General features: G+C 55.4%; 1 protein-coding gene across 17 annotated transcripts in view; it reads left to right on the top strand.

Annotated features, from left to right (window-relative positions):
- Positions 1–26,659, top strand: part of NCOR2 (nuclear receptor corepressor 2) — a 238,145-nt gene that overhangs the window by 129,835 nt on the left and 81,651 nt on the right. For all 17 annotated transcript variants that reach the window (XM_045163104.1, XM_025267798.3, XM_025267796.3 and 14 more), the window contains 5 exons: positions 6,005–6,177; positions 7,341–7,434; positions 10,519–10,697; positions 14,180–14,234; positions 16,601–16,699. In XM_045163104.1, coding sequence (XP_045019039.1) covers positions 6,005–6,177; positions 7,341–7,434; positions 10,519–10,697; positions 14,180–14,234; positions 16,601–16,699 — 600 coding nt within the window. The remainder of the gene's footprint in view (positions 1–6,004; positions 6,178–7,340; positions 7,435–10,518; positions 10,698–14,179; positions 14,235–16,600; positions 16,700–26,659) is intronic.

Genomic DNA, 26,659 nt, shown 5'->3' with positions numbered 1-26,659 from the left:
GAGGGCATGGCTACCCACTCCAGTATTCCTGCCTGGAGAATCCCATGGGCAGAGGAGTCTGGTGGGCCACAGTCCATGGGGTCACAAAGAGTCAGATACAACTGAAGTGACTTAATGTGCACGCACTTCTTTACATTCACTTTGTGTGTATGTGTGTCTGTGTGTGAGTATGAATGTTTTTGTATTGAACGCTTAGAAAATAAGTGTGGATGGCCAGACCCTCACCTGTCATGCTTCCCTGTCTCTCTCGGATGAAGGAAATTCGGGAGCACACCTCAGGATGTACAGCTTTTCCCAAGTAGTCCTGCCTGGGGGTGAAGGGCATGGTTGGGGAGGTCCTTTAGCTGGGGAAAAAGGAGATCTGATCTACATTTTAAAAGGGTCCTGGTGACTGCTGAAGGTGGAGTTGGGTGGACGTAAGTTCTTAAGAAATCTCCCAGGGCTCCTTGGAGGTCCTTTGAGGGGATGGAGGGGAAATGGGCTTATTTAAAGATAGAGGAAGAGGAACTGGAGACTTCTAAGAAACTCTGGGTGGCTTTGTGGCCAAGCTGAGCCCGTCTTAAGAGAGGCTCTTGTGAAAACGAATTCGGAAACCACAGAAACTGTGACAGGAGGGCATCAGGCGTGATCTCGCTCTAGTTCTTATATAATGGGCCCTGAGTCCTGGGCGCTGTTGTCAGGCGGGACCTGGAGGGGGCTTGGTCAAGATGTGCCCCTTCAGATCTGTGTGTTGCCCGCCTCCACCTGAGTCAGTTCTCCAGCGGAGCTCTCACTTTTCAGAGGTCTTGGGGACTGCGACCTAGCAGCCCAGGCTGCCCTGCATGCCTGCTCTGCCCAGAGAGCTGAGGCTCTTTTCCCGGAGGGGTTCCCAACCCCAACAGGAACCCCCACCGGGCCTGCCCTATCCTTCCCTGAGCTTACCCCACAACCCTGGAAGCCAGATTGTGTGTGTGTGTGTGTGTGTGTGTGTGTGTTGGGGGAGGGGGGTGTAAGGCTGAGTCACTGATGCACAGGTTCAAACCCCATCCACCAGACCTGCTGGGAGTGGTCCTGGGAGAGCTGTCTGGCCCCAAGCCTCACTTTTCCTCATCTGTGAAATGGGGTCATGGTGGCACTGCAGGAAGCACAGTGCCTGGCGGGGAGAGTGGGCGTGATTGACGGTGGCCCTGCAGGATGGGTTAGTCAGCGGTGAGCCCGGCCTGGATGGTGCGTGTATTCACTTCCTGAGGTGGCTGTAACAAATGGCCACAAACTAGGTGCCTAAGAACAACAGAACTCGCTCTGTGCTGGAGGCCAGAAGTTCAAGATGTGGGCAGGGCCATGCTCCCTTTAGAGGCCCTAGGGGAAGCTTCTTCCTGCCTCTTCCAGTTCCTGGTGCTCCAGACGATGCTTGGCTGTGGCCACAGGACTCCCATCTTGGCCTCTGTCCTCACCTCCCCTTTTTCCTCTCTTCTCTTACATGGACATCTGTCCCAGAGTCCATGGTGTGTGTCAGTCGTGTCTGACGCTTTGCGATCCCATGGACTGCAGCATGCCAGGCTTCCCTGTCCTTCACCATCTCCCAGAACTTGTTCAAACCCATGTCTATGGAGTCAGTGATGCCATCCAGCCATCTCATCCTCCATCGTCCCCTTCTCCTCCTGCCCTCCATCTTTACCAGCATCAGGGTCTTTTCCAATGAGTCAGCTCTTTGCATCAGGTGGCCAAAGTATTGGAGCTTCAGCATTGGTTTTTACAATGAATATACAGGGTTGATTTCCTTTAGGATGGACTGGTTTGATCCTGCAGTCCAAGGGACTCTCAAGAGTCTTCTCCAGCACCACAGTTCTTTTTTTAAGAGATGGCTAAAGGATGCACACTCTGTATCCCCTGCACCTCTGATGTCCTTATGCTTCACATCTGGCTCTGTCCTCACTTGGCCCAGCATCCGCTTCTGCAGCCTGAGTGATGGGCCGCAGGACAGAGGCTGTGAAAGCCCCGGCCTGTCCCCTTCCCCCATCGCTGCATGCAGGACAGCCAGTGGGGGAACATTTCTCCGACTCTGTGGCTCCTGAGCCGCTGAGCCCAGCGGAAGAAAGCCTTTAGGTGAGGCTGCGGGCTCCCTGGGGTTACGGAGGATGCCAGGTCACTAGGTGACCACACAGATCAGCTTCCCTGGCCAGCCGGCTCCAGTCAGCTCCCTGGCACCTCCCTCTGTGTTCTCTGTTGGTTTGAGACTGTCTTCCTCAGTTTAGGGGGTTCTCCTGGGCACCCCATCTCTTATTTCCTCCCTAATTATAGAGTTGCATCCTGCCACACCTGGCAGGGCAGGAAGGGTTCAAATTCTGGCTCTGCTCGGTGACCGGGGCAAATCATTGAACTCCTGGCCTCAGTTTCCTGTTTCATTCAGTGGGGACTGTAGGAACACCCACCTCATCAGGCTACTGAGCGAGAGGCTGCAAGCAGCATGCTTGGGGCAACGCCTGGACCACCGTGGTTGCTCGGAACTGTCAGCCGCAAGCCGACCCTCAAATTCAGAGGGACCCCAAATAGCCAAAACAGTCTTGAAAAAAAACCCACCAAGTTGGAAGACTCACTTCCTCATTTTAAAACACATTGCGGGACTCCCCTGGCAGTCCAGTGGTTAAGAATTCACCTTCCAACACAGGGGACGTAGGTTCGATTCCTGGTCTGGGAAGATCCCACATGCCATGGGGCAGCTAAGCCCGTGCACCGCAGCTCCTGAGCCTACGCTTTAGAGCCCTCGAGCCGCAACTATTGATCCTGAGCACCCAGAGCCCCTGCTCCACAACAAGAGAAGTCACTGCTCGCCACAACTGGAGGAAGGCCACAGGTAGCAACGAAGGCCTAGCACAGCCAAAATTAAAAAGTAAATTTAAAAAACCCTGCAGAACTGCAGTAATCAGTACAGTGTGATTCCAGCCTAAGGACAGACACGGAGGACAGCGGAACAGAATGGAGAGTCTGGAATCAAGCCCTCGCATCTGTGGCCGGTGGGTTTTTGACAGGAGGCCAAGTCCATTCGGAGAGTTAGGACCGTCTCTTCAACAAACGTTGCTGGGGCAGCAGGATGGTCACACATGCGGAATGGAGTTGGGCTCCACCTCACACAGTTAACACACGCACGCACTCGAAATGAGCTAGAGACCTAAATGCAAGAGCGAAAGCCAGGGCTCCCCTGGTGGTCCAGTGGTTAAGAAAGCACCTGCCATTGCAGGGGACATGGGTTCAGTCCCTGGTCCAGGAAGATCCCACATGCCTCGGAGCAGCTAAGCCCCTGTGCCACCGCTCCTGAAGCCTCTGCTCCTGGAACCCATGCTCCGCAACAAAGGGAGTCTCTGCAGTGAGAAGCCTGTGCACTGCAAGTAGAGAGCAGCCCCTGCTTGTTGCAACTCGAGAAAGCCCGCATGCAGCAACGAAGACCCAATGCAGCCAGAAATAAATCTTAAAAAAAAAAAAACCAAAAACCTCTAAAGCCATACAATTAAGAAAAGCCCTGGTGGTGAATCTTTATGACCTTGGATTTGGCAGTGGCTCTTGGGTGCGACCTCCAAAAGCATGAGCAGCGAAAGGGAAAGTAGACACGCTGGACTTTATCAGAACAACCGTCAGGATCCTGACCTCCTCTCTGGACTGTGCGATCCAGGCCTGATGGCGCCCAAGCTCTGAGCTCCCACCTGTACAGAGGGGGGATGCCGGTCACCGCTTTTGGGGGTTTGGGAAAGTCGGTCACGGGAAGGACTCGGCTCTGTGCCTGGCACGTGGCGCGGTGGTCCTTAGGCCAGTGTCAGTGGCGATGGCGATGGTGAAGCCGATGTTGCTGTTTATGATGGAGACGATAGTGATGGTGAAGATGATGATGGTGACGGTGCTGGAACAAGGAATTCTCGCTGGGGGTGACAAACTGCGGTCACAGCGGCCATCCTCCTTTTCCCGTGCAGATTCTTGCCCCTGTCGCCTGCAGGCTAGCCTAGTGGTGCTCCAGCCTCTGAAATGTGAGTGTGAGACAGTGTGTGAGTGCATGTGTGCTTGAGAGCGTGGGTGTGTGAGATTATGAGTGAGTGTGTGTGGTTTGTATTGTGAGTGAGAATATGCGTTATGTATTTGTCCGTGTGTGTGTATTAGGGTGTGTGAGTGTGTGCATGTGTATATGTGTGGGGATGTATGTGCTTCAGTGTGAGTGTGTGTATGTGTGAGCATGTGTGTGTGTGTGTGAGTGCGTGTGTGATCCGTATCCTCCCCCGGCCAGCAGGGCCACCCAGGTGGAAACTCCTGGCAGGGTCATTGCTGCCCCAGGTGGGGCTGCGGCCACTGCCACGGGCTGCCCTGCGGTGCCCAGGGCCCTCAGCCCTCAGTGGACAGAGAGCGCGCCCAGCACACAGGTGACAGCAGGTGGCAGTGTGGTAAGATATGAAGGGGAACTTCCTCATTGTTGAATAGTCCTCAGGAGCTGCTCGCGTCTTTGTGTGTGGTGATTGGGGCTGGGCAGTGTGACTGGATGACCCCTCGTGGCTGTTCTGTCTCTTTTGCTCTATGAGGGCCCCAGGCAGGGCTGGGTCATCTTGCCGGCCACCCCTCCACTGGGCAGCTGGTTGGTGGCCCCGCGGGTTTCTTGCTCGTCTTCACTGGTAACTGCGTTTTTTCTCTCTGCTGGTTTTTGGGTGAGCACGTTCTCACCTTTAGCCCATCTGACATTCTCCTGCTCTCGCCCATCAGACCAAGGCCTCCTGAGCACCGCAGGGCAGCCCGTGGCTATGGCCACTGCCCCTCCTGGGGCAGCAATGACCCTGCCAGGATTTCCACCTGGGTGGCCCTGCTGGCCGGGGGAGGATTCGGATCACACACTCACACTGAGAGGGTGGGGAGGGTCCCCTGCTCTGACGATGGGCTGAGTGTCCTTCATGTCGGTTCCCACCCCAGGAGTGCTGTCTGCAGCACGTTGCCACGAACACATGTGGCCATTGCATGCTGCTAGAACTTGAACTCCAAGGGTTCTTGGGGCAGTCTGGTTTGTGTGGTGCCCCCGGTAGCTGGGGGTCAAGTTCTGCTCCTCCTCATAGATGGCCTGACGGCCCCCTGGGGACCGTCAACTCTGCTGGGTTTGTTGAGGACCAAGGTCACAGACTGCCTTGGTCAGAAGCTGAAATTCAGGATGGGATGGGGTGTCTGGGCACGAAGACCAGAGACGGGCTTTCTGATTATGCTGAAGTGTTGAGAAGGCATTCAAGCGAGACTCCCAGACCGTGCCATCTGTCCATGGCAGCTGTTAGAGATGGGGAGATTGGGTCTCAAGAGCAGCCGGACGCTCCCTGCCTGCTCGAGGTCTGGGTCACCTTGGAGACTCGGAAGCCAGGCAGCTTACATTCTGGGCTAAGCAGGGGTCTTTTCTCTAAGGAAGGACATGCATAGAGCAGGAAGCACTATGGTTAGACTCAGAGAGGGACTTCCTTGTCGTGAACGGACAGCAGCTTGAGTCTTTACACCCAGTCCTTGGATCTGGGGAGCACGGCTGGGCCTGAGGCTGGGGCATAAGGAACTATTCAGAAAGAGAATGCGTTCCACAGGGCTGCCCCAGGTCTGACGGGCACCCCAGAGCTGCACCATCTGACACATGATGGAAATGGTCTGTGTGCACCGCCCACTGCAGACAGTAGCCCTGGCCCCAGTGGCAGGGGGACCAGGGACCTGCATTTAAACACGACTTAGTTTTACATGATTCAGCTTTAACGGCTACATGTGACTGGAAGCGTCTGTATAGTATAAGGCCTTTCTAGAGAAAGGCTGGGGGTGGGGGTGGCCCACACCCCAGGGAGCAAGGCAGCCGGATCCTTAGGGCAGGCCGTGGCCTGGGTCTGCCCCGGTCTCCGCGTGGTCGTGTGTCTGCCCGTGCACCCGTGTGTGATCGTATACCTGCCCGTGCGCACGGCAGAGCAGGGAGCCCTGGGGTGCATTCAGTCGGATGTAGGAGGAGCAGCTGCCACAGGGCTCCCCCGCGTCTCCCCAGGAACAGAAGTTCTGCCAGCGCTATGACCAGCTCATGGAGGCCTGGGAGAAGAAGGTGGAGCGCATCGAGAACAATCCCCGGCGGCGGGCCAAGGAGAGCAAGGTTCGCGAGTACTACGAGAAGCAGTTCCCCGAGATCCGCAAGCAGCGGGAGCTGCAGGAGCGCATGCAGAGGTGAGCTGAAGACCGGGCCCACTTGTGCCCCTCACCCTCCTCTCCACACCACCCCCGCCCGCCACCACCTCCTTCCCTGCCTCCCAGGACCTGGGTCCGCTTGCGGCACTGTCCATAGAGGACCCCTGGCTGGCATGAAAAAGAAAAGCATGGCAGGGTCTCGAATTGCACGCCAAGGGCCGAGTTAGGTCCTTGGGTGTGTCACTCAGCACCTGCCTGGCCTTAACACTTCTTGGAAAGAAACTTAAATCCATTTTGATGGAGTGAGCTCTCCTTCTGGTGTGCCATGGGCTGGTACCCACCCCAGCTTTGTTCATTTATGTGGCCCCCGAGTGTGAGATCCCTGGTGTAGGTCAAAGGGAAAGGATGCTGGTCACACGTGGCGGGCATAAGGACTGGGTGCAACCCTGTGTTGGAGTGCCCAGCACACAGTAGGTGCTTGATGGCATGTGGGTGTGGTTTCTGTTGTCACACAGATAAGGCAATGGGCTGTGAGCAGGGGTGATGGGCTTCACTCTTTTTTTTTTAAATAAATATATGAAAATTTATTATTATATGATTCTTAGTTTTAAGTTATCCCTGCATGTTGTCTCCTCTTTCTGTTAGAGCCCTTGATTATTTGCCATGGGTCTTTTTTTTTTTTTTTTTTTTTTGCCACACCACATGTCATGTAGGATCTTAGTTCCCTGACCAGGGATTGAACCCATGTCCCTCCCACAGTGGAAGCTCAGAGTCTTAACCACTGGACAGCCAGGGAAGTCTCTGGCTCTCACTCTTTACTGGATGCTCACGTCCCATATCTTACTGAATGCCTGCTCCCAGTCCTGGGAGCCGGGTACCACCTTATCCCCAGGTTACAGGGGAGGACATGGAGCCAGAGGCTGTGAAGAGGCAGGGCTGGACTTTGTACATGTATCTGTGTAGCTGGTCTTTTGTGGGGGGCATCTTAGGAGAGAAAAAGGGTTCTGGCATTTTCTGGGTGAGAGTGGGGGTGCTCCATCCCTCCCCCAGACCCCCTCAGCTTGGGGCCATCCGTGTGGGTGTGGGAGGCCTGGCTCCTCCCCGCTGCCCACACGCCGCCTCTGGGGAAGTTGTGGGCTCGGGGCTGTGCCGCTGTGCCGGCTGCGAGGGGCCGGTCCTGAGTGTGTGCCTTCGATCTCCAGTAGGGTGGGTCAGCGGGGCAGCGGGCTCTCCATGTCGGCCGCCCGCAGCGAGCACGAGGTGTCCGAGATCATCGATGGCCTCTCGGAGCAGGAGGTAAGTCCTTGACCCCGACCTCAGCTCCACCCGCTGTGTGCCCTGTCCAGGGAGAGGGTCTGGCAGGAAACAGAATTCACCTGGGTGGTTGAGATCAAGGGGCTTGGTACTGAATGTGGGGCGGAACCGAGGAGGGATCTGGAGGCCCCAGGGGGGTAGCCATTGGCTGTCCCCGGGCCTGCAGGCCGAGTGGGCAGAAAGGCCTTCCCGGGACCATGCAGGAGGGGCCACCTGGCAGGACATAGCCAGGAAGGGTCACAGCTAGGGACCCCGTCATGACGCCACGGCCGAGTAAGTAGCCTGGCCTCTCACTCCTCCCCTGCTCCCTGTCTACTTTCAGTGCTTCCCATTGGCTGAACCCAGCCAGAAGCCAGAGGGCACAGGAGCCTGAGGGTGGTGCTTTGTAGGTCAGCCTCCCAGTTGTCCAGAAGCAGGGTCAGAGGCGGGTTTCCCAGCTCACCAGCTGTTCACCAAGCCGGGGACCTTCTATCAAGAGTTCCCAGATGACCTTCTATCAGCCAGGTGACCCTGGCTCTGGTCACTGGAGCCCAGAGGTGGCCAGGGAGTAGAGAGAGGAGGCATTTGCTCCTGTACCAGCCCTGCCCCCTCCCAGGTCTTACAAGCATCTCATGTGTCAGTTCCCCATCCTCCCCTCCATGTTCCCAACATCACAGTGGAAAGGAGGGGGCCTCACAAAAGGAGGGGAACACATTCTTCCTCCCCTGGGCCTTGTGTCCAGGGAGAGCTTTTGTCCAGCTGGGAGGTATTAACAACTCCAGATCAGTGCTCACGAGCTGCATGTGGCTATTTAAATGGAAATGACCAGAAATGAAATAAAATTAAAAACTCAGTTCCTCCAGCATCACCAGTTGCATTGCAAGTGCTCAGAAGCTGCGTGTGGTTGGTGGCCCCATGCTGCACAGAGCAGGCCATAAACACCTGCATCGCTGCAGAACATTCTATTGGGTGGTGCTGCCCTAGGCCACTGAGTCTCATATGGGACAGACTGAGGAGTCCTGGGGAGGGGACATCCAGCTTGAATTGTGATTTCCCAGGCCCACACCCCCAGCGGTTCTGATTTAGCCAGTCTGGGGTGGCAGAACTCAGAAATCTGCATTTTCACCAGGCTGTTCATGCAAGTTTGATGCAGGTAGTTCGGACTATCTGGCTATTTAAAAAAAGCTTTCATTTTATTTTTATAAATTTTAATTTAAAAAATAATTTTTTTTTCTTGTCCTCGCCTGGCGACATGAGAGATCTTAAATCCCCAACCAGGGATCGAACCTCTGCCCCCTGCATTGGAAGGAGGAGTCTTAACCACTGGACTGCCAGGGAAAAGTGTGAAAGCCAAACTGTCAGTTGCTCAGTCATGTCCAAGTCTTTATGACCCCATGGACTATAGCCCGCCGGGCTCCTCTGTCCATGAGATTCTCCAGGCAAGAATACTGGAGTGGGTTGCCATGCCCTCCTCCAGGGAATTTTCCTGACCCAGAGGTTGAACCTGGGTCTCCTGCATTGCAGGCAGATTCTTTACCATCTGAGCTACTAGGGAAGCCGAAGTCCAAACCTTTGTCTTAAAACCTCACATGATGTGGCCCTGTTTTGAACACCCTCTAGTCTGCAGAAAGCAGAACTCGGAACGCCTTTGTCCACACCTGTGGGTTTGCTCCGGCTCCTGTCCCGCCGATGGTGGCCAAGTACACAACCCACACTGGCACGTGGAAGCCGGAAGAGGGTGACCCTTTCCTGCAGGCTCCCTGCTTGATGCAGGGTGCATGGCATCTCAGCTTATTCAGTGTTCCAGCACCACCCCCATCCCAGAAGACCACTTCCCCAGCTCCTGGCCACGCGAGAATGCAGCCACCAGGGTCCCTGGGGGAGGTTGAGGGGACAGTGTTTAAGGGTGATGGTCAGAAAGGGAATTCAGGGCAGCAACTGTTCACCCAGTCCAGGCCGACCTGAGGTTCCCTGGGAGGGTAGTGAGGAGGGGGCTGGGCAGGAAAAGAGATGCTCACGATTTCGGGGGAGCTTGCAGTAGTCAGGGTGCGAGCCCACTGTGGGTGGAACCATGGAATAGGGTGGGGATTCCTGCCAAGAGGAACCCGGCTTGGATCTGCCAGGACTGTGTGTCTCATGCAGGCGAGGGACACAGGGAGGTGATGGTAGTGGAGGGCTGCTCAAGTGCCGGGGAGGCTCAGGCCTCCCTGGGAGTCCTCCTCTCAGCCAAGGTCAGGGCTGTGCCCCCACTGCGCTCCCCTGCTTCTGTTGGGAATCCCCAGCACTGAATGGAGCGCTTAGATGTGGGAGGCTAGGCAGCAGATCCTTTGAACCGGCTGACCTTGGCTGGGCCGGGGCCCTCGCCTGCCTCCGGAGATTGGTAATTAATCGCCAGTAATGGGCTGGCTGCAGAGATTTGGGGAAATGAGTCCAGCTGAGTGGCGGCTCTGAGCCTCTTAATAGCTGCCCCGATGCATTAGGAGTGAGGCCGCCCGACTCCTGCTGTGCACAGGGCTGGGCAGGCTTGGTCCCCAGTGGGCACGCTTGAAGGAGCAGAATCCGGGGCTGGAAGTGGATGGCTGGTGAGGAAATAGTTCTGCAGCCTCGCTGGGCCCTGCCAGAGCAAGGCAGCCCCTCGCCCCCACCGCATGCCCTCTGAACCTGGTGTGGGGGTGGGCAGCCCCGTCCCTGAGCCAGCCAGGTTGCACATCTTCCCTGCAGTGTTTTATGGCACTTGCATTTCTAAAGGGAAGATTCATCACTCCCCTCTTACTGCAGATAAGGTGACTGCTGCTCTCTGTGTTGAATTTACAGCCCTGCCCACCATAAACCTGTCTGGGGCTGCCTTTAAATTCTCCCTTCCCCCTGCACGGGCCTGTTCTTATTTTTTAACCCATCATGCGCTTTCTCTCTGGTTTTGTGTTTTCCCATTCTGACTTGGAGCATCCCTACCCTCTGCTCATTCACTTGGGTTCCCCTGTGCTGGCAGGAGCACCCTGTCCCCTCCCCGGCCCGGTCCCCAGCTCCTTGTCCTCTTGCATTTTCTGACCAGGGTGGTGCCCTCCATTATCTCCATTTTCCTTCCAGAATCTGGAGAAGCAGATGCGTCAGCTGGCCGTAATCCCGCCCATGCTGTATGATGCCGACCAGCAGCGGATCAAGTTCATCAACATGAATGGGCTCATGGATGATCCCATGAAGGTGTACAAAGACCGCCAGGTCATGAACATGTGGAGTGAGCAGGAGAAGGAGACCTTCCGGGAGAAGTGAGTCCCCTGTTGGTGGGGTGGAGGGGGGCCTGGCCAAGGCCACCCTCCCCTATCCTGGGAAGTCTGTCTTCTTGAGGTTTGCCCTGGCTTTCCAGGGCTGTGACGACAAGTGACCACCAACTGTGTGGCTCACAACAGCTGGAATGTATTCTCCCACAGTTCTGGAGGCCAGCAGTCTAAGATCAAGGTGTGGGCAGGGTGGTTCCTTCTAGAGGCTCCAAGGAAGGGTCCTTTCCAGCCTGGTTTCCAGTGGTGGCTAGAGATCTCTGTCACCCCTCTGCTTGCAGATGGATCCCTCCATCTCAACTGTCTTCGCATGGTCTTGTTTCCCATGTGTCTCTCTGTGTCTTCTGCTTTTCCTATAAATTCACCAGTCACATTGGATTCAGGGCCCACCCTACTCTAGTATGACCTCATCTTAACTAATTATATCCACAAAGATCTCATTGCCAAATAAGGCCACATTCTGAGGTTCTGGGAGGACAAGATATTTGGGGGGACACTATTCGGACTAGTACAGAGTGTCAGGGAAGCTTTATGTGAAATGAGTCAGTGTGTGTTAGAAGAACAAGGCAGGAGGGCCTTCGAGGCTGGTCTTGAAGGCGTGGGCAAGGGCATGTGGCTGGCCGGTAACTTTGGTTTTCATTTTATCTGGAAAGTGACTATTGGTTGAGCACCTCCTTCATCACAGATGCTAAACAGATGTCTTCTGGGGTTTGTGCATTTGTCCCGCTTATCCCCCATAACAGCATTACCCATCCGCATTACACAGAGGAGGAAACAGAGGCTCAGAGAAGTTAAGACACTTAACAAAGGTCACACAGCTGGCAAAGGGTGGAGGCAGGATTCAGAATCCCCCAGCTTCAGGTCACGGGCTCAGCTGCAACTGAGAGGCTTGTCGGGGGAGAGGGAAGACGGAACCAGGGATTAGGGAGTGCTTTGGGAAGCAGAGGCAGGATGTGGATGCTCAGAGGTGAAGCTGGGGCTTCTAAAATGGAAGAGCAGAATGACTGTTTTGGGGAGATGAGTGAAGGGCCAGATGGAGAAAGCCCTCCTTTCCCCCACTAGATTCAAAAGGTGTGTCCCAGGGAACCCCATCCTGAGCACATTGTACCTTCACAGGACTGAGGACCCCTGTGAAGAAAATGGGTGGGAAACTGAGGGACAGGTGGAGACCTTAGCACTCTACCAGGAGGGCGTTGGGGGCTTAGCTGCTGGATGTCCACGCCCATCACCTCTTTCATCGCCAAGAGTTTCCTCAAAAGAGATGACCTGCGTGGGTCATTAACTTAACTTCTCCAGCCACCCAGCCATAGGGGCTGAGGCTGTCTCTGCCCTTTGTAGGGTCAAGTGACCCCAAAATGCCAAACTGGGCTCCCGAGATGGGGATGCTTCTGGGTCATGGGCAAGGCTGGGGTGTGTCAGCCAGTGCAATCCCAAGACTTGGAAATACAGGAGAAGCGACTAAAGAGGCTCTTGGTATGGAAAGTATTGTTTTGCTTTTTTTTTAATGGCTTTTGATTATAGAAATTCTAAAACATACATAAAAATAGAGGGGTGGTATAATGCCCCCTTGAGCACCTAACACAGATTCAGCAGTCTTCCACAGGAAAGAGGGCTTTGGGAGCAATTTCCACATGTGTTCGGGGACTACTGCTCAGAGACAGGAAACCCAGGTACTTCGTGGCTCCTGTCTAGGTCTCATGCTCACAGACGTGCTTGCCCTGCCGTTGAATCAGTCCTCTGTATTAGGTGTTTTACACTTTAAGAACCAACTATGGGATGGTCATGGATTCCAAGAATGACTATTGCATTAGGTATTTAAATCCCCCTAACATGTTTCCTATTTTTATTTATGCTTTTTTTTTTTTTTTTTTAAGAGGTTTCTGGGGGTGCTTTCTGTGTTTTGGCCTTTCTGGAGCTTTCCTGTTCTGACCCAATGATTGCATACTGTTAGTACAGTAACTGAAGAATGGGGGACCCAGGCTGGGCTGATGTGTGCTGAGACCCAATTTGGCAGCTTGTGTCTTTCAGGGTCCCAGGTGATCGCTCCTTTTCAGGGGAAGTTATAGCACTCAGGGGCTTTGAAAATCGTGTGTCAGTGGCGTAGAGCTCACTTAATGGGCCTTGTGATTTCGAACAGCCACTTCGCCTCCCTGAGCCTCAGTTTCCACATCTGTAAAATGGGTGTAGCCTCAGTGCCTCCTTGTCTGGCTGTCGAGGTGCCTCATGTCAGAGTAAATTCTCAGTAAACATTCTCAGAGGATACAGGTGTAGGTTGGAGGGAGGTGGAACAGTTGACCTAAGGGAATCCTCTGAGTTTGCTTCTTGGTCTCCTGGGGGCCCCATCTTGGCTTGGGGAAACCCCGAGGAAAGGATATTTTTTGGGGGGTGGGGGAAGGAAGTGTCACAGGGGCAGGGAGAGAAAGGGAAGATTCTGTCTGTCTGGAAAATCAGGGCGTTAGGCCGCCTCCAGCTTTGCAAGCTGCCTGAGGCGGGCTTGCAGGCCGGGAAGCCTGCCTGACTCGCGGCTTCCTCTGGGAAGACAGAAGAGGCTGTTCCGGATTCTCCAGTGTCTGGTTGGGGAGCCAGGGAGGGGCCGGCTGGCCTCCAGCCCAACCATCTGGAGGGCTGGGCAGGATGATCGCCAGCCCTGGCCCGGACTCCCTGGGGGTGGGGGTGGGGGACCCGGGGCCCCTGCCTCCCCAGCAGCCTCTTCCCTCCCCAGGGAGGCCGCGGGGCGGTGGTGTGTCGTGGGGGGGGGGGGGCGGGGGCGGGGGCAGCCAAGGCCCCGCCCAGCATCCCCGGGGCCCCAGCAGCCGTGACCCACATCTCCACCCCCGCCGTCCGCCTGCTCCTGTGGCCCTGACATTTCAGCCTGGCCCAGCTCTTTCCCAGTAATTCTCTCGGCTTCGCAGGAAGCCAGTTGGTGGGGCGCCAGTTCCCCGCCACCCCTCCAACTTCGGTCCCTTCTTGCCGCCTCCTGGGCTTGCTTGCCTCCTGCCCGCCTCCCTGCGGGCACTCGGAGCCTCTGCTCCCATCTCTCCCGGGGAGGCCCGGCAGCCTCGAGATTCTGCGCCGCGACCTCGCCCGTGGGGGCCCCGTGTGGTCCGGGCGAGGCCCAGCTTCCCAGGCCCAGCCGGAGATAGAAACAAAAGCAGATTTTTAAAAGGGGGGGAACCCCACCACAGAGCTGCATGTAATGTCCTCATTTTTCCTGGAACCCGCCTCTAGCAGGACAAACAAATGTATTTTCAAAGGCGCTAAAACCAGTGACTCACTCCAAGGAACGCCCTCTCTTACCCCTCGGTCCCGCCCGCCGCGGCCCTTCCCACACCCCCCTGGGCTTAATTGCTCCGAGTGGGGCGGCGCCCGTCCAGCCGGGCCCGCGGAGATGGCAGGCGCCCGGGAGCTCGGCGGCCGCCCAGCCGGGCAGCCCCCCTCGGCCTGGTCTCAGGCCCGCCCTTCTCTCCCCGCAGATTCATGCAGCACCCCAAGAACTTCGGTCTGATCGCATCATTCCTGGAGAGGAAGGTGAGTCTGCCCAGGAGTGCAGCGCCGCCCGCCCCTCCCCGTTCCCCTCTGGCGTCCACTCCTGCGGGTAGCCGCTTGGGCTGTTGGTAAAGGACCCTCCCTCCCCACCCACGAAGCCTCTGCCTGCCGGCCCCTTGCTCTCCTTGCTGTGTCTGACAGCGCTTCCCTCCTGCCTCCCTCCTGGGAGCAGCCACAGGCCCCGCCCCAGCCTCCCGGGCCCTCGGGGGCGGAGCTCCAGGCTGGGAAACCCCAGGAGAGCTGTGTGCACCAGCTCCTCCTCCGACGTGGCAGCGAGCATCCTGGCAGATTGGGCCTGGGTTCTAGAAGCTGTGCTGTGCCTGGCATCCTAATTAAGGCTTTATGGGCAAGAGTGCTGGTCTTCCAGGGCGCTGGATGGAATGACCTTTCTAGGTCCCTCTGATGGTCACTCTATGCTGACACACCTTATGCCAAGCGACGCGTGTGGCTGGCAAAGTCCTCATCCCCTTTGGATAAAACTTGATGAAGAACTGACACTGGAGCTCCACAGGGGCGGTGCCCTTCTCTGCTCCAGCTCCCTATTGGCAGGTGGACACAGAACGTCCTAGGGAATGGTAACGCCCCCTTTTGTGCACCCACGAGGCTGGGCTGGACATGGCCCTAGGTCAGAGTCTGCCATTGGACCCTAGCATCATCGGGGTGGAGCCAGACAAGCTTCCTGAAAAGGTTTACTTTCTGGAGCTGCTTGTCTGGGTGTTTAAAGCAGCATTTCCCCGAATCTTGTTTCTCAGTGTGGGGGTGTCTGCCCACCCCTAGCTTTGCAAATACCCTGCTAGTGGAGGCCTCAAGCTTTCTAATTTTGGGAGGGCAGTTGGAGCAGGATCCAGGCGGGTGTTTTAAAGGGTAACAGTTGTTCCCAACATCTGCCCTTAATGAACTGATACCCATAGAAGGAGGGAGATGGAGCAGCGTGGGGAAGCGAAATCTCTCCCGGCCTGAAAAACCAGTGTAGAGAAGCAAGCCCATAAATAGCCTCTCCCCTGAGTTAGTGACAGCTTCTTACTAGGGGTGTGGACAATGCAGGAGACTCTAGGTTGGGGCTCCCCGGAGATTCAAGCAGGGATTTCAGACATTGGTAATTGAGCAGCGCTGTTTGAATGAGGAAATCAGAGGTCTCTATGCTGGAGAATAAACTTTATGGTGTTCTTTGGCTAAGAGGCAGCCCAAGCTGAGACTCAAATAGAGCTTCCAGAGGGTCTAAACTGGAGCTGCCTGCTGTGCCTCTGGGGACTGGTGTGCCCTCACGGTGAGTGAGGCCAATAGCAGGGTGGGAGCCCAGTGTACTGGCCAGCTCGTGCCCACCCACAGGGGCAACTAAGGTTTAGGGCCAGCCCATTGGTTGTCCAATGCAGGAAGGCACTCTCGTGAATTGTTCAGGGGGAAGTCAGACACCCACATCCTCCAGTGTGCAGATATTGGCATCTGATTATACAATGTTATTCCGAACTACTTTGCGGGTCGTGCATGTGGTCAGGTTTAGCCTGGGAGTCACCTCTGTTCACAGTCCGTTCCAGGAAGTGGATGAGGACACAGGGGTTTGAGGCCCAGCCCGCCTCTGCACCCAGCAGCCCTCATGGATTGCCCCTCAGAGGCCAGTTCCTGGCTTGGCACCAGCTCCGGGCATCACAGAAACAGTTTACATCATGTCAGTAATGGCTGCCGGCATAAGCGAGCTGTCACCTGGAGTGGGCCCAGGCCGTGGCATCATCGCGTTCTGTCCTCCAGTTGCTCTCTGTGGGTGATGCCCTCTTACTGGTCTCATTTGGACAAGGAGGAGGTGGTGGGGTTCAGAGAGCATGCGGAGGTGTCAGGTCCACATGGAAAAGACCACGACAGAGAAAAGAAATGTCCCAAGAGATGAAGAGCTGCATGGGGACATTAGGCTGGATGCACGAAGCTTGGAAGAGGTTACTCAGGGCCTCAAGTATTAGGGAGGAGGAAACTGGCGTGAGAGGAAGGAGACCCCAGGGGAGCTGGAGGCCTTGTTCCCAAGTGGATGGCCTGTGACGGCTTTATCGTCGCGGCTGCGAACAGTAGCAGCACCCACCATTCGGAGAGGTCACACATCTGCAGTGCGTGCTCTGTGGTCCTAAGTCCTTTACACATAAGTATATTAACTTAGTTGGTCTTCATGACAAACCTATGAAGTGTGTGGTATAGTACTCCCATGACACAGGTGAGAAAACCAAAGCCCAGAGAGGTTCAGTAAACTAGCCAGGGTCACCCAGCCAGTGTGTGGAGGAAGTGGGATTTGAACCCAGGCTTCCTGCTCCGACTGTACACACTGCACACTCCTCAGAAGTCTTTTCTCTCTCTCTGTCCTGCAGACAGTGGCTGAGTGTGTCCTCTATTACTACCTGACCAAGAAGAATGAGAACTATAAGAGCCTGGTGAGGCGGAGCTACCGGCGCCGCGGCAAAAGCCAGGTGAGAAGGGGGCAGGGCGGGCTTCTGGATGGGTTCCCAGCATGCTCTGCAGCTGACTCCCAGCATGCTTGGCAGCTGGCAGGCCTGACTGCCACTTGCAGTGATGTTTCCACATGTTTCTCAGCAGTGGGTCCCTCATTTGGGGTCCTCTCAGTGGCAGCTGGGAGACCCTCTCTGGGGGTATTTGTCGTACCCCAACAGTAGGGAAGAGAGCTGGGAGAAATGGCCATTTCCATCTTTAGCCTGGAAAATTCTAGAACAGCTGACTTGGTGACCCATAGACTCTGGGGTGAATAGGGTCACATTCCCAGACCAAGGCCTGGGCTTCTGGGATGACTTGGACTGGCTCACAAACTTAACATTTAAAAATTTTTAATAGTTTTTGGTGTAATGTATTCTTGAAGGAAAAGAGTAGCCAGTACTTGAAATTGCCATATTTCAAACATCACTGTATATGACTGAGGGATGATTTAAGTTAGAGCAGGACTTGGCAAACTGAGGCTCTTGGGTGAGTCAGGCCAGCCACTTGTTTTGTGAATAAAGTTTTATTGACACAGGGCCACACACACCTGTTGAGGAATTACCATGGCAGCTTTTCTGTTACAACAGCAGAGTTGAATAGTCATGACAAACTGCAAAGCTTGACATATTCACCATCTGGTCCTTTGTAGAAAAAGTCTGCTGACCACTGAGTTAGAGAAAAACGCTATTTGTTTAACAAAAAATTAGTAAATATGTTAAAGATGATGGGGGTCAGTGGCACACATTTTTAAGGGGGCTCATGAGTGTTTGGCGTTGGGGAGACAGAGGGATGGGGAAGGATTAGTCTTACTTTTGGGCTAATGAGAATCAGCCCTGAGCCGATGCTGGGAGTACTGAGGTTGAAGGCGGGAGGGAATGCTGGGAGATAGTAGGGTGGACTTGTGCTGCAGGCAGGGGGTTGTAGGCGGGACCCTGCAGAAGGCACTGGACACTGCTGTTACATGCTGGACTGGAACTAGTTGAGGCATATCCTTCTCTGGGGCCTCTGGCCTGGGAGATCGGACAAGGGAAAGGGACGAAGGTCAGAATTAGCAGGACGGAAGAGCAAGACTCAAAGGTTCTGGTAGGTGAGTGCTCGCTGACATTGGCATTTTTCCTTTCCGAGGCCAGCAGGGACAGGACCCTGAGGGTGTCAAGTCCAGCCATCTCCCATGGGGTTCCAGTGTCCGCTGTGAAGCAGCTACTCTGTGATCAAGGCCACAGCCTTTGAGGGGTTGGTTTACATGCCCTGTCTCCTTTCTTGCGTTCTGGAAACTGTGCTTCAGGACTGTGAGTCCATTCCCCTGTTGGCTAAGCCACGTGTAATTAGGGAAGCAAGTCTTGGCAGGGGGCAATAGACAGCCCCTTACTGCATCCTGAACATTGGGCCAAAATGATTGAGACAGAGTATTGGTTGTTGTGGGCCCAGTCGTTGAAGGGTGGCTGTGATTGGTTTGAGGACAGGGTTTTCTTCTAGGTTTAGCACGGCCACAATTGGCCAGCCTGCTCACCCATCTTACAGATGCGTAAAACTGAGGTGTACTAGCTTGGAGCGAGTCAGTTCTAAAGACCTAGTTGCCGCGTGTTAGAAATTGAAGTGCGTTTAGGAACTTTTCTAGACTGAGAGGCTGCTGCTGCTGCTAAGTCACTTCAGTTGTGTCCGACTCTGTGTGACCCCATAAACGGCAGACCACCAGGCTCCCCCGTCCCTGGGATTCTCCAGGCAAGAACACTGGAGTGGGTTGCCTTTGCCTTCTCCAATGCATGAAAGTGAAAAGTGAAAGTGAAGTCGCTCAGTCGTGTCCTACTCTTAGCGACCCCATGGACTGCAGCCCACCAGGCTCCTCCGTCCATGGGATTTTCCAGGCAAGAGTACTGGAGTGGGGTGCCATTGCCTTCTCCAGAATGAGAGGCAAGAACTCAAATAAATGCCAGGCAGAGAGCCTAACTATGCTGGCATAAGAGGCAGTAGGGCATGGCGTGGACTGTGGCTAAACAAAGGGGGAAATCAGGCCTCTAGATTGATTTTAAGAACATCGCCAGGTATTTTTTGAGCATCTCTTGTGTACCAGAACCCCTGCTCCCCTACCTTTGTAGGGACCTTGTGGATGGGCTCATGAGGCCCTTTCTTGTGGCTGGGCTGGGTGCTCAGGAGAGGAAAGTGTTCTGAGTCAGATAGAGTGAGACAGGGCCATTCTCCTCACCTTATGCTGAAAGCCACGTTTGCATGGAGGGAGGCAAAGAAAGACTGTGTGTTGGTGTCACCTTAGGGAGGGGGTATCTCCAGAGGAGTCCTGGGGGGTGGGGGGCTGTCAGTGCCTGACGCCCCTGGTCCTGGCTGCCATGCTTTTCATTATGCCTTGCTTGCTGACTCGTCTGTCCACTGGACGCTTGTGTGCTGATGCTGGTGGCTCCATGCCCAGTCATCTAGACCAGGTGTACAGGGGTGGTTCCAAGTCAGCATGCCAGGGGTCTGCCTGAGAGGCTCCATCGAGTAAGGGGCCCCAAAGATGAGGTTGAGGAGCAGCCCCCCTGGAGGACGAGGACAGAGGTGAGGGTGACCTGGGCAGAGGGAACAGCAGGTACAAGAGCACCAGGGCAAGAGAGAGTGCACAGCGCCCTGAGAGTCTTAGGAGCAGGAGTCTGAGTACCTTCCAGGGTCTTAAATGAATGAAGAGATGGAGAATCCATGGGAGACAATAGGGAATGGTGAGGCCTGGGGTTAACTAGCTAGCTTGTACCTCATCAGCTCCAGCTGACTACTTGGCCCCGTATTGTCAGATCTGATTTTTAAAAAATTTTATCCAATTTATCTTTATAAAATGGTATTTATTTGTTAATTCTTGGTTGGGATGAGTTTTTCATTGCTGCCCTTGGGCCTTCTCTAGTTGCAGTAAGCGGGGGCTGCTCTCTGGTTGCAGTGCGAGGACTTACCACTGCGGTGGCTTCTCTTGTCGCAGAGCACAGGCTGTAAAGCGTGTGGGCTCAGTACTTGTGGTGCACAGCACACAGTTGTTGCCCTCTAGCATGTGGAATCTTCCAGAGCCAGGAATCATACCCATATTCCCTGCGTTGGCAGGAGGATTCTTAACCACTGGACCACCAGGGAAGTCCAGATCTGATTTTTTTTTTTTTTTTATAATGATGACCTGGAGATCTGGAATTACGTGAAACTGCCTGATTTTTAAATCTTAGGTCACGTATGAAACAATGACAACAATATGCTGTATAGGCCAGACAACTCATCTTTGCTCTTGAAATCTGTTCTCAGCCCACAGGACCTGTGGGCTAGAGTGTGATAAGGCTCAGGGAAGAGGTACAGAGAGTATGTGTGACTTGTGACAGAGGCCAGGATCAGGGCACTGGGGGCCCTGGAGTGCTTTATGGCTATAGAAGAAATGTTTGCTTCCTCTTTTCATCTGAGTCGTTCTGGGTCAGCTGTAGCTGTGATGCTGGGGTCATGGGGCTTCTCTGGTGAGGTTTTACCCTCTGCCCAAGCTGGTGTCTCAGGCTGGGGCTCCCAGGGTGGAACAGGGATGCATAAAGAGAGAAGAAGGCAGGGCAGGAGGCCTCCATCTCCTTCGGGGCTTTCCTCTCCCTCTGATCAGTGGGGGCTGCAAGGAGGCGTGGTGTGGTCCCGGCCTTGCCGGGGACAGAGATTTACACGCAAACCCCGGAAGGGTTCCTGTGCCAGGCAGATCCACTGCCCTCACCACCATTCGCCAGCCCTGTTCATAAATACGGGGTAAATGGGTCACCCCAGGTGTTGAGTTTGTGGTCATAACTCATCTCTTGGCCCTGTGACAGCGAAATAAAAGGCAGACACAGGCCCCGCAGCCCCTCTTCTTAATTCAAGATGCACTTACTGGAGTGAATCTGAACTGCTTTCTCTCTCCATGATTTTATAAAACCTGTGATCCTGCTGATAAATCTCTCAGGAGGTGGGTGGAGGTGCCCCAGCCTGGCATGGATTGCGGGCAGGTATATCTGTTTGGGCGCCTACGTGTGGATGGACGGATGGGTGCCCGTGGTGGTCGACCCCCGTGGGTTAATACTGTGAGCAGATGGAGGGGGGCGGTGAGGAGTGGTAAGGCAGGCAGAGACCCTCTGCTCTGTACAGCCAGAAGTGCCAGCTGGGAATGAGCCTGGAGGGCGATTCACTGTGGGCTAGGGAGCAGTCACTGTCTGCCAGAGGCACAGCAGGTGCTCAGGTGACAGCTCGGCTGTCCCATCCTTGTGTCTGACCAACACTTGGCCCACTCCAGTAGCTCAGAACCTTGGCACAGGCTGTGGTCCTGGTGTGTTTCCTGTGGCTCTGGCCACGCCATAGCTAAGGACGGCCACTAGGGGCCGCTCAACTTGTCCGCCCACAGATGCCCCTCAGGGCCCTCTTGCTTCCATTTCTCCAAAGTCCACCCCCGTTGCCCACCTCCACTGAGGTGCTGGATGTATGACACTGTGTGGTCACCCGGCTTCCCTGGTGGCTCATGGTAAAGAATCCACCTGCCAATGCAGAAGATGTGGGTTTGATCCCTGGTTCAAGAAGATCCCCTGGAGGAGGGAATGGCAACCCACTCCAGTATTCTTGCCTGGAGAATCCCATGGACAGAAGATTCTCTGGTGGGCTAACACCTTCCCAGGTTCCCCAGGTGGGCAGAGAGGGCCAGGCCTTAGCCCAGAGGCCATAAAGGCTGAGTGTACTCATAGCAGCTGGGGCAGCAAGCTTCTTCTAGGAAGGGGCCTGGTCATTCCATCCTGGGGACAAATCCCCCATGTCTGCATATTTGCAAACTACACTCCATGGTGTAGCACACTCCATCATGCTGACCTGCCATGATGCTTAACCACAGAGCAGGCAGCAAGATGTCACCTCATGTGTTCAGGTGACACCCGCCCTGTGACACCCTCTCCACACCCAGTGCTGGGCCCCTGGTTCGTCATGGTGGTTGTTGCCATTCAAAAGCAGGGATGATTACAAAAGCAGATATAAAATTCCTGGATGAAAAGCGTTGTCTTTTCAAAACAGATGTCCCTGGGCTCAGACCCTCGATGACCCGAGAATGCAAGGCCGTTCTGGCGTCCACTGCAAGGCTGCCTGGCCCTGCAGCGGCTGGAAGCAGGGACATCTGTTGGCCATTTGGAATGTCAGAGAAGGTGTCATTCTGGGGACTTCTCTGGCGGTCCAGTGGTTAAGACTTCATGCTTCCGATGCAGGGGGCAGGATTTGATCCCTGGCTGGGGAACTGGATCCTACATGCTGCACAGCGCGGCCGAAAAAAAAAAAAACAGAGAGAGAGGGTGTCATCCACTTGCCAGAGCTTTCCCCTATCCTGACAGAGGGAGGCTCAGGAATTCCAACCCTTTCACACCAATCCCCTGCCAACCCCACACACCTGAGCTTTGGCAAGGAACCCTTACCCCCTGGACCCCAGTCCCCAAGATCTAGCCATGAGTGGCTAGTGAGCTTGTGGCCAGGGCCCCCGCGTCCTCTCCTTGAGGTGAGTCACCAGCCGAGGCGGGGACCAGCTCGGAGCAGCAGTGACGGCACTGTGGTTTCTAGTTCATGATTCATGGACAGAGGGGCTACATTATCCCAGCTAAATGCAGTGCTGGAGCCCAGGAATGCTGTGGTCAGAAGTCTCTCCCTGAGTTAACTGTGTGAACTGTCGGGGAACCGAGGTTGAGACCAGTGGCCCAGCTCTGCAGGGGGGACTCCTGGCGATGGGGGGGGCATGCCACGGAGGGGGCCTGTCCCCAAGGGTGTGTGGCCACCCCACTTTAACCCCTCAGGGCCACGTGGGCAGCTGGGAGCTGGGCTGGTCGTGGTCTCCTCGAGGCCACATGGTCTGTCTTTTCTTCCCTCGTAGACGGGCACAGGGACAGGGCACCCAGCCTTCCGCTCCTGGGAGCTGAGAGAGCACGTCTGGGGAACAGGACGCCACTTCCTTCCTCCTCTCTCTGGCCTGCAGCCCTGTTCCCCCATCTCTCTTCTTTCTCTGTGTCTGTCTCTCCCCCACACCTGCCCCTTCCCCTGTATCCCTCATCTTCCTTCAGCCTCCTTCCCTTCCCTCACCTCTTCGCCCAGCTCCCTGCCGGGGGACAGGTGACCTTGTTCCCAGTTGCTCTGCTCTGCACTCCAGAGACTCCCGCGCTGCGGGCAACTTGCACGGGGGACAGCGTGACCGGAAGGCGTTCCAGGGCAGGGCAAGCCAACCGGCCGTCCCCGGAGGGAGGGGGCGGCCACCATGCAGTCGGTGCTGGTTCCCAGACCCTGGCTGCCCGCCCCCTACCCCCACCCCGCCCCAGGCAGATGATATCACTGGATGGCTCAGCCTGGTGAAGTCTGGAGGGGACGTGTGGCCTGCCAGTTGCGGCCACATTGCCTCCAGGTTGGGCTGTGCTGCTCCCTGCCTGCTGGGTGACCGTGAGGGGGCCGGTCCCAGACCGCCACCCCGGCCGGATGGGCCTCCAGCTTGGGGGTCAGTCTGACTCTCCCGGGCCGCCCAAGCCTGCAGGAGGTGGCCACTTCCGCTCTGCTGGGGGCAGGCTGGGCTGGGCGGGATCGTGTCCAGGTTTAGGGCTCCAGCAAGCAGATGTTCCTGATCCCCTGCCCAGTTTTGTGGGCAGAGACCTATGGACAGCTTGTCCAGGCCCACGGTCTCCCAGATACATCCCCGCCCGGGGAACATGGTTCCCAGGAAGGTGGCTGGAGGGGCCAGGCCCCAGGGACCCGACAAGCTGGGCTGCCGTTTGGGGAAGAGAGACACTGCCTTCTCACCAGCCGTGACACAGTGGCAGGGCAGACCCAGCTCCCTCTCTGCACTGTCTGAGGCAGGCCGCATCGAAGAGACAGGAAGACGTGGCTGCCAAGGATCAGGAAAGGTTACCAGCAGATTAGCATTCGTGTGGGCCTGCGCCAGCTCGGGTCACCACAGGAGGGGTCCCCGTGGGAGGGGTGGGGGGAGACAGTGGCCAAGCTCCAGTCTGTTTTGTCCTGCCTTCACAGTGTCACCATTCTAGGTGATGCCACGGTGAACGAAACAAACCAGGTCCCCAGAGCTGTCACGCCCCCCGGGGGGGGATCGACGGTGCATGAGTAAATGACATGGTTATCTGAGGGGGCGGCCAGGGGTACAGGCGGTGGTCAGGAGGCAGCTGACATAGGAGAGAAGGCATCTTTGAGGGAGAGAATCCTGAAGGTTTCTCAGAGGAGCTATCCTTTGGGCTCAGACCTGAGCAATAAGAGGAAGTGGTCAGGCAGAGTAGGTGGGGGAGTCTCCCAGGCAGAGGGCACCCTGAGTGCAAAGGCCCTGAGGCAGGAGGCAGGAACCAGTGTGACATCTTCCAGGAGGGGTGTGTGTGCAGGGGAGGAGCTAGATCACCTGGCCTTGAGGTGTGGACCACTGATTTTATCCCAAGTGGCTGGACAAGATTGATTGACGGTTAAAGCAGAGGCTTGGCCGCCTTAAGCAGGCGTCTCCTCGCAGGCAGAACAGACGTGACGGGTGTGGGTGTTGGACGTTGCTCTGGTTACGCGAATGCATCGGTGTGCGGTGGAATGCTGGTGAGTGTCTGACAACCAGCTTGCGGGGCTCGAAGCCCCAATTGTAGCGCGCGCTGATTGCCGTGGTGGAAATACTCCTACCCCTCTGATTCCAGGCTACCAGCTGAATGTAGAGTTGGAAAGGGGCGTGCCTGACACCTGGTGGGACGCGATCCCTCCTTCTCGCAGCGTGTAGGTACAGCTGCATACGAGAGCACAGACCACAGCCAGTGCAGTCAAGTAATGAGAAAGGGGTGCGTTTTTGAGTACTTACTACCTGTGTTTTTACCATAATTTCTTTCATTATAAAGTTACGTGTTTCCACTTTTAAGAATGGCTGTTTCTAACAGCTAACCTGCAAAATTCCTGGAAACTGAAGTCTGCACTTGTGAGCTGGTACAAGCCGGCCCAGCACGCCTGTATCTGTGTGTCTTATAAAGGTCAACAAGGCATCCCCGGCCTGAGTTTTATTTCCAGGAAGACACATGGACTAGATAAGAAGGGTGGGGGCCGAATGCAGGGAGGGCCTGCCAGCCACAGAAAACTGTTGTGTCTTGGTCCTGACCCCTGACCTCACTCCTCCCACCAAGCCTTGGACTCGTGGGATGTCCCTTCACTCTGCAAGAGAGGGACTCTCAAGGGCAGACCCCTCCCAGATCTGCTCACTGGCACATAGTTCATGCTCAGCAGAGTGTTTACAGAATGAATGAGTGAGATTTTGCTGCAGTCCGTGTTGCTGGGTGTTGGGAAAGTCTCATCAGGTTTTGGGAGGACCTGCCATCTGAGAACTAAATCTCACCAACTCCTCCCTGAACGGTCGCTCCCACCTCTTCACTGAACTCTCCTCTCATTCCTCAAACCGACAGACACTCCTCCCTTGATGAGCTGCTGCATCAGCCACAGCATGGGGTGGAACACGGCATTCCCTCCCCGCCTCCACTTTCTGAAAAAGGCCTCAGTGGCTGTCCCTTGTCGTCAGGGCACCTCCAGTATTTCCTTTGCTTTTTCTTCTTTTTAAAATGTTTGTTTGTTTATTTTTATTTCGCTGCGTCGGGTCTTACTTGCGGCACACGGGATCTTCACGGTGTCGTGCGGGTTCGGTAGTTGAGGCACGCAGGCTCTCTAGTTGTGGCATGCGGGCTTAGTTACTCCAGGGCATGTAAGATCTTAGTTCTCCAACCAGGGATTGAAACCTCGTGCCCTGCATTGCAAGGCGAATTCTTAACCACTGGACCACCAGGGAAGTAACCGCCTTCCATATTTCTGAGCTAGGGTGTTAAAGCTGGCCAGGCTCTGCCACCACGTCCAGTATACCGTTCGGTAAGGACAGTGGGCGTTTTCTCAGCCTGCTTTTGCTCAAGTGGGCCCCCTCCCTGAAACATCTCTCACCTTTCTTTACCAAAAGCCTTTGGAGGCTCAGCTCGGAGGCCTCCTCCCTCCTCCCTGTTCATCAGGGTAAATCGCTGTTGCCTCTGCAAGGTGCTGGACCTTTTAAAAATTTTCTTAACATTGTAGCTTCCATGCGTTCTGTCTTTGTCAACTTCGTTCCTTGACTTTGTCAACTGAAGTGCTAGCTCCGTAATGTTGGGGACAGTATTTTGTATAATTTGGTATTCCCCATGGGGGCTCACAGTGTATTTGTGGAGGGAATAAACAAGGGGAATAGGCACACTTTGGCTTAAATGGGAGTGAGAGGAGCCTGTGATTCCCCCAGTCCGGGGTGAGAGGCTGAGCACCTGTCTGTGGGATCTTGCCAGGAAAATGCTGTGTGACCTTTGGCGAGCTACTTCACCTCTCTGTGTCTTTGTGTGCTCGTCTGTAAAACAGACTGTTGGGAGGCTGTTATTAACGACAGGTATGCACTGAAGAGAAGGCCTCGTCACATGTTCGTTGTGCTTTGTCAGCATTTGTTGTTTTTATTCATAATGTTTTCTGTACTGCTTCCGGTCTGGGGCTTTAGCATAGCGCAGGCTCGCTGACGAGCTGCTTGTCCAGCATTCAGCGCTCGGTAAGCAGGGCTCTCTCAGGGATTTGAACTGAGGGCTCTGGCTAGCCCTAGATCCGGTCAGGTTTTCCGCAGAGCTGTGCTGTGGTTTGGGAGGTGGCGTTCACGTCCAAGCACTGGGCACGAAGCCCATTGTCAGCATGACCGATGGTGTATCTGGAAAGCAAAGGTAGACCTCACCGTGGGCTCCAGAATCATTTGAGATGGTGGAGTATGGCTTCCGGTTCTTTTCCCGGGTCCACAGGCATCGCCAGCTGCTAGTGGCCAGGGTCCTGGGTGTGTTTTGTGAAACAAGGACCGCCCCCCGCCCCCGCCCCAGAAGCCTGGTTCCTCAGAGTGTGGTCCGGGAACCAGCAGCATTGGGGGATGGGGGGGGGTCCCTGGGAGCTAC

The sequence above is a fragment of the Bubalus bubalis genome, chromosome 17 (assembly GCF_019923935.1).
Source record: "Bubalus bubalis isolate 160015118507 breed Murrah chromosome 17, NDDB_SH_1, whole genome shotgun sequence".
Taxonomy (NCBI): Eukaryota; Metazoa; Chordata; class Mammalia; order Artiodactyla; family Bovidae; genus Bubalus; species Bubalus bubalis.
This window is presented reverse-complemented; position numbering and strand designations above follow the sequence as displayed.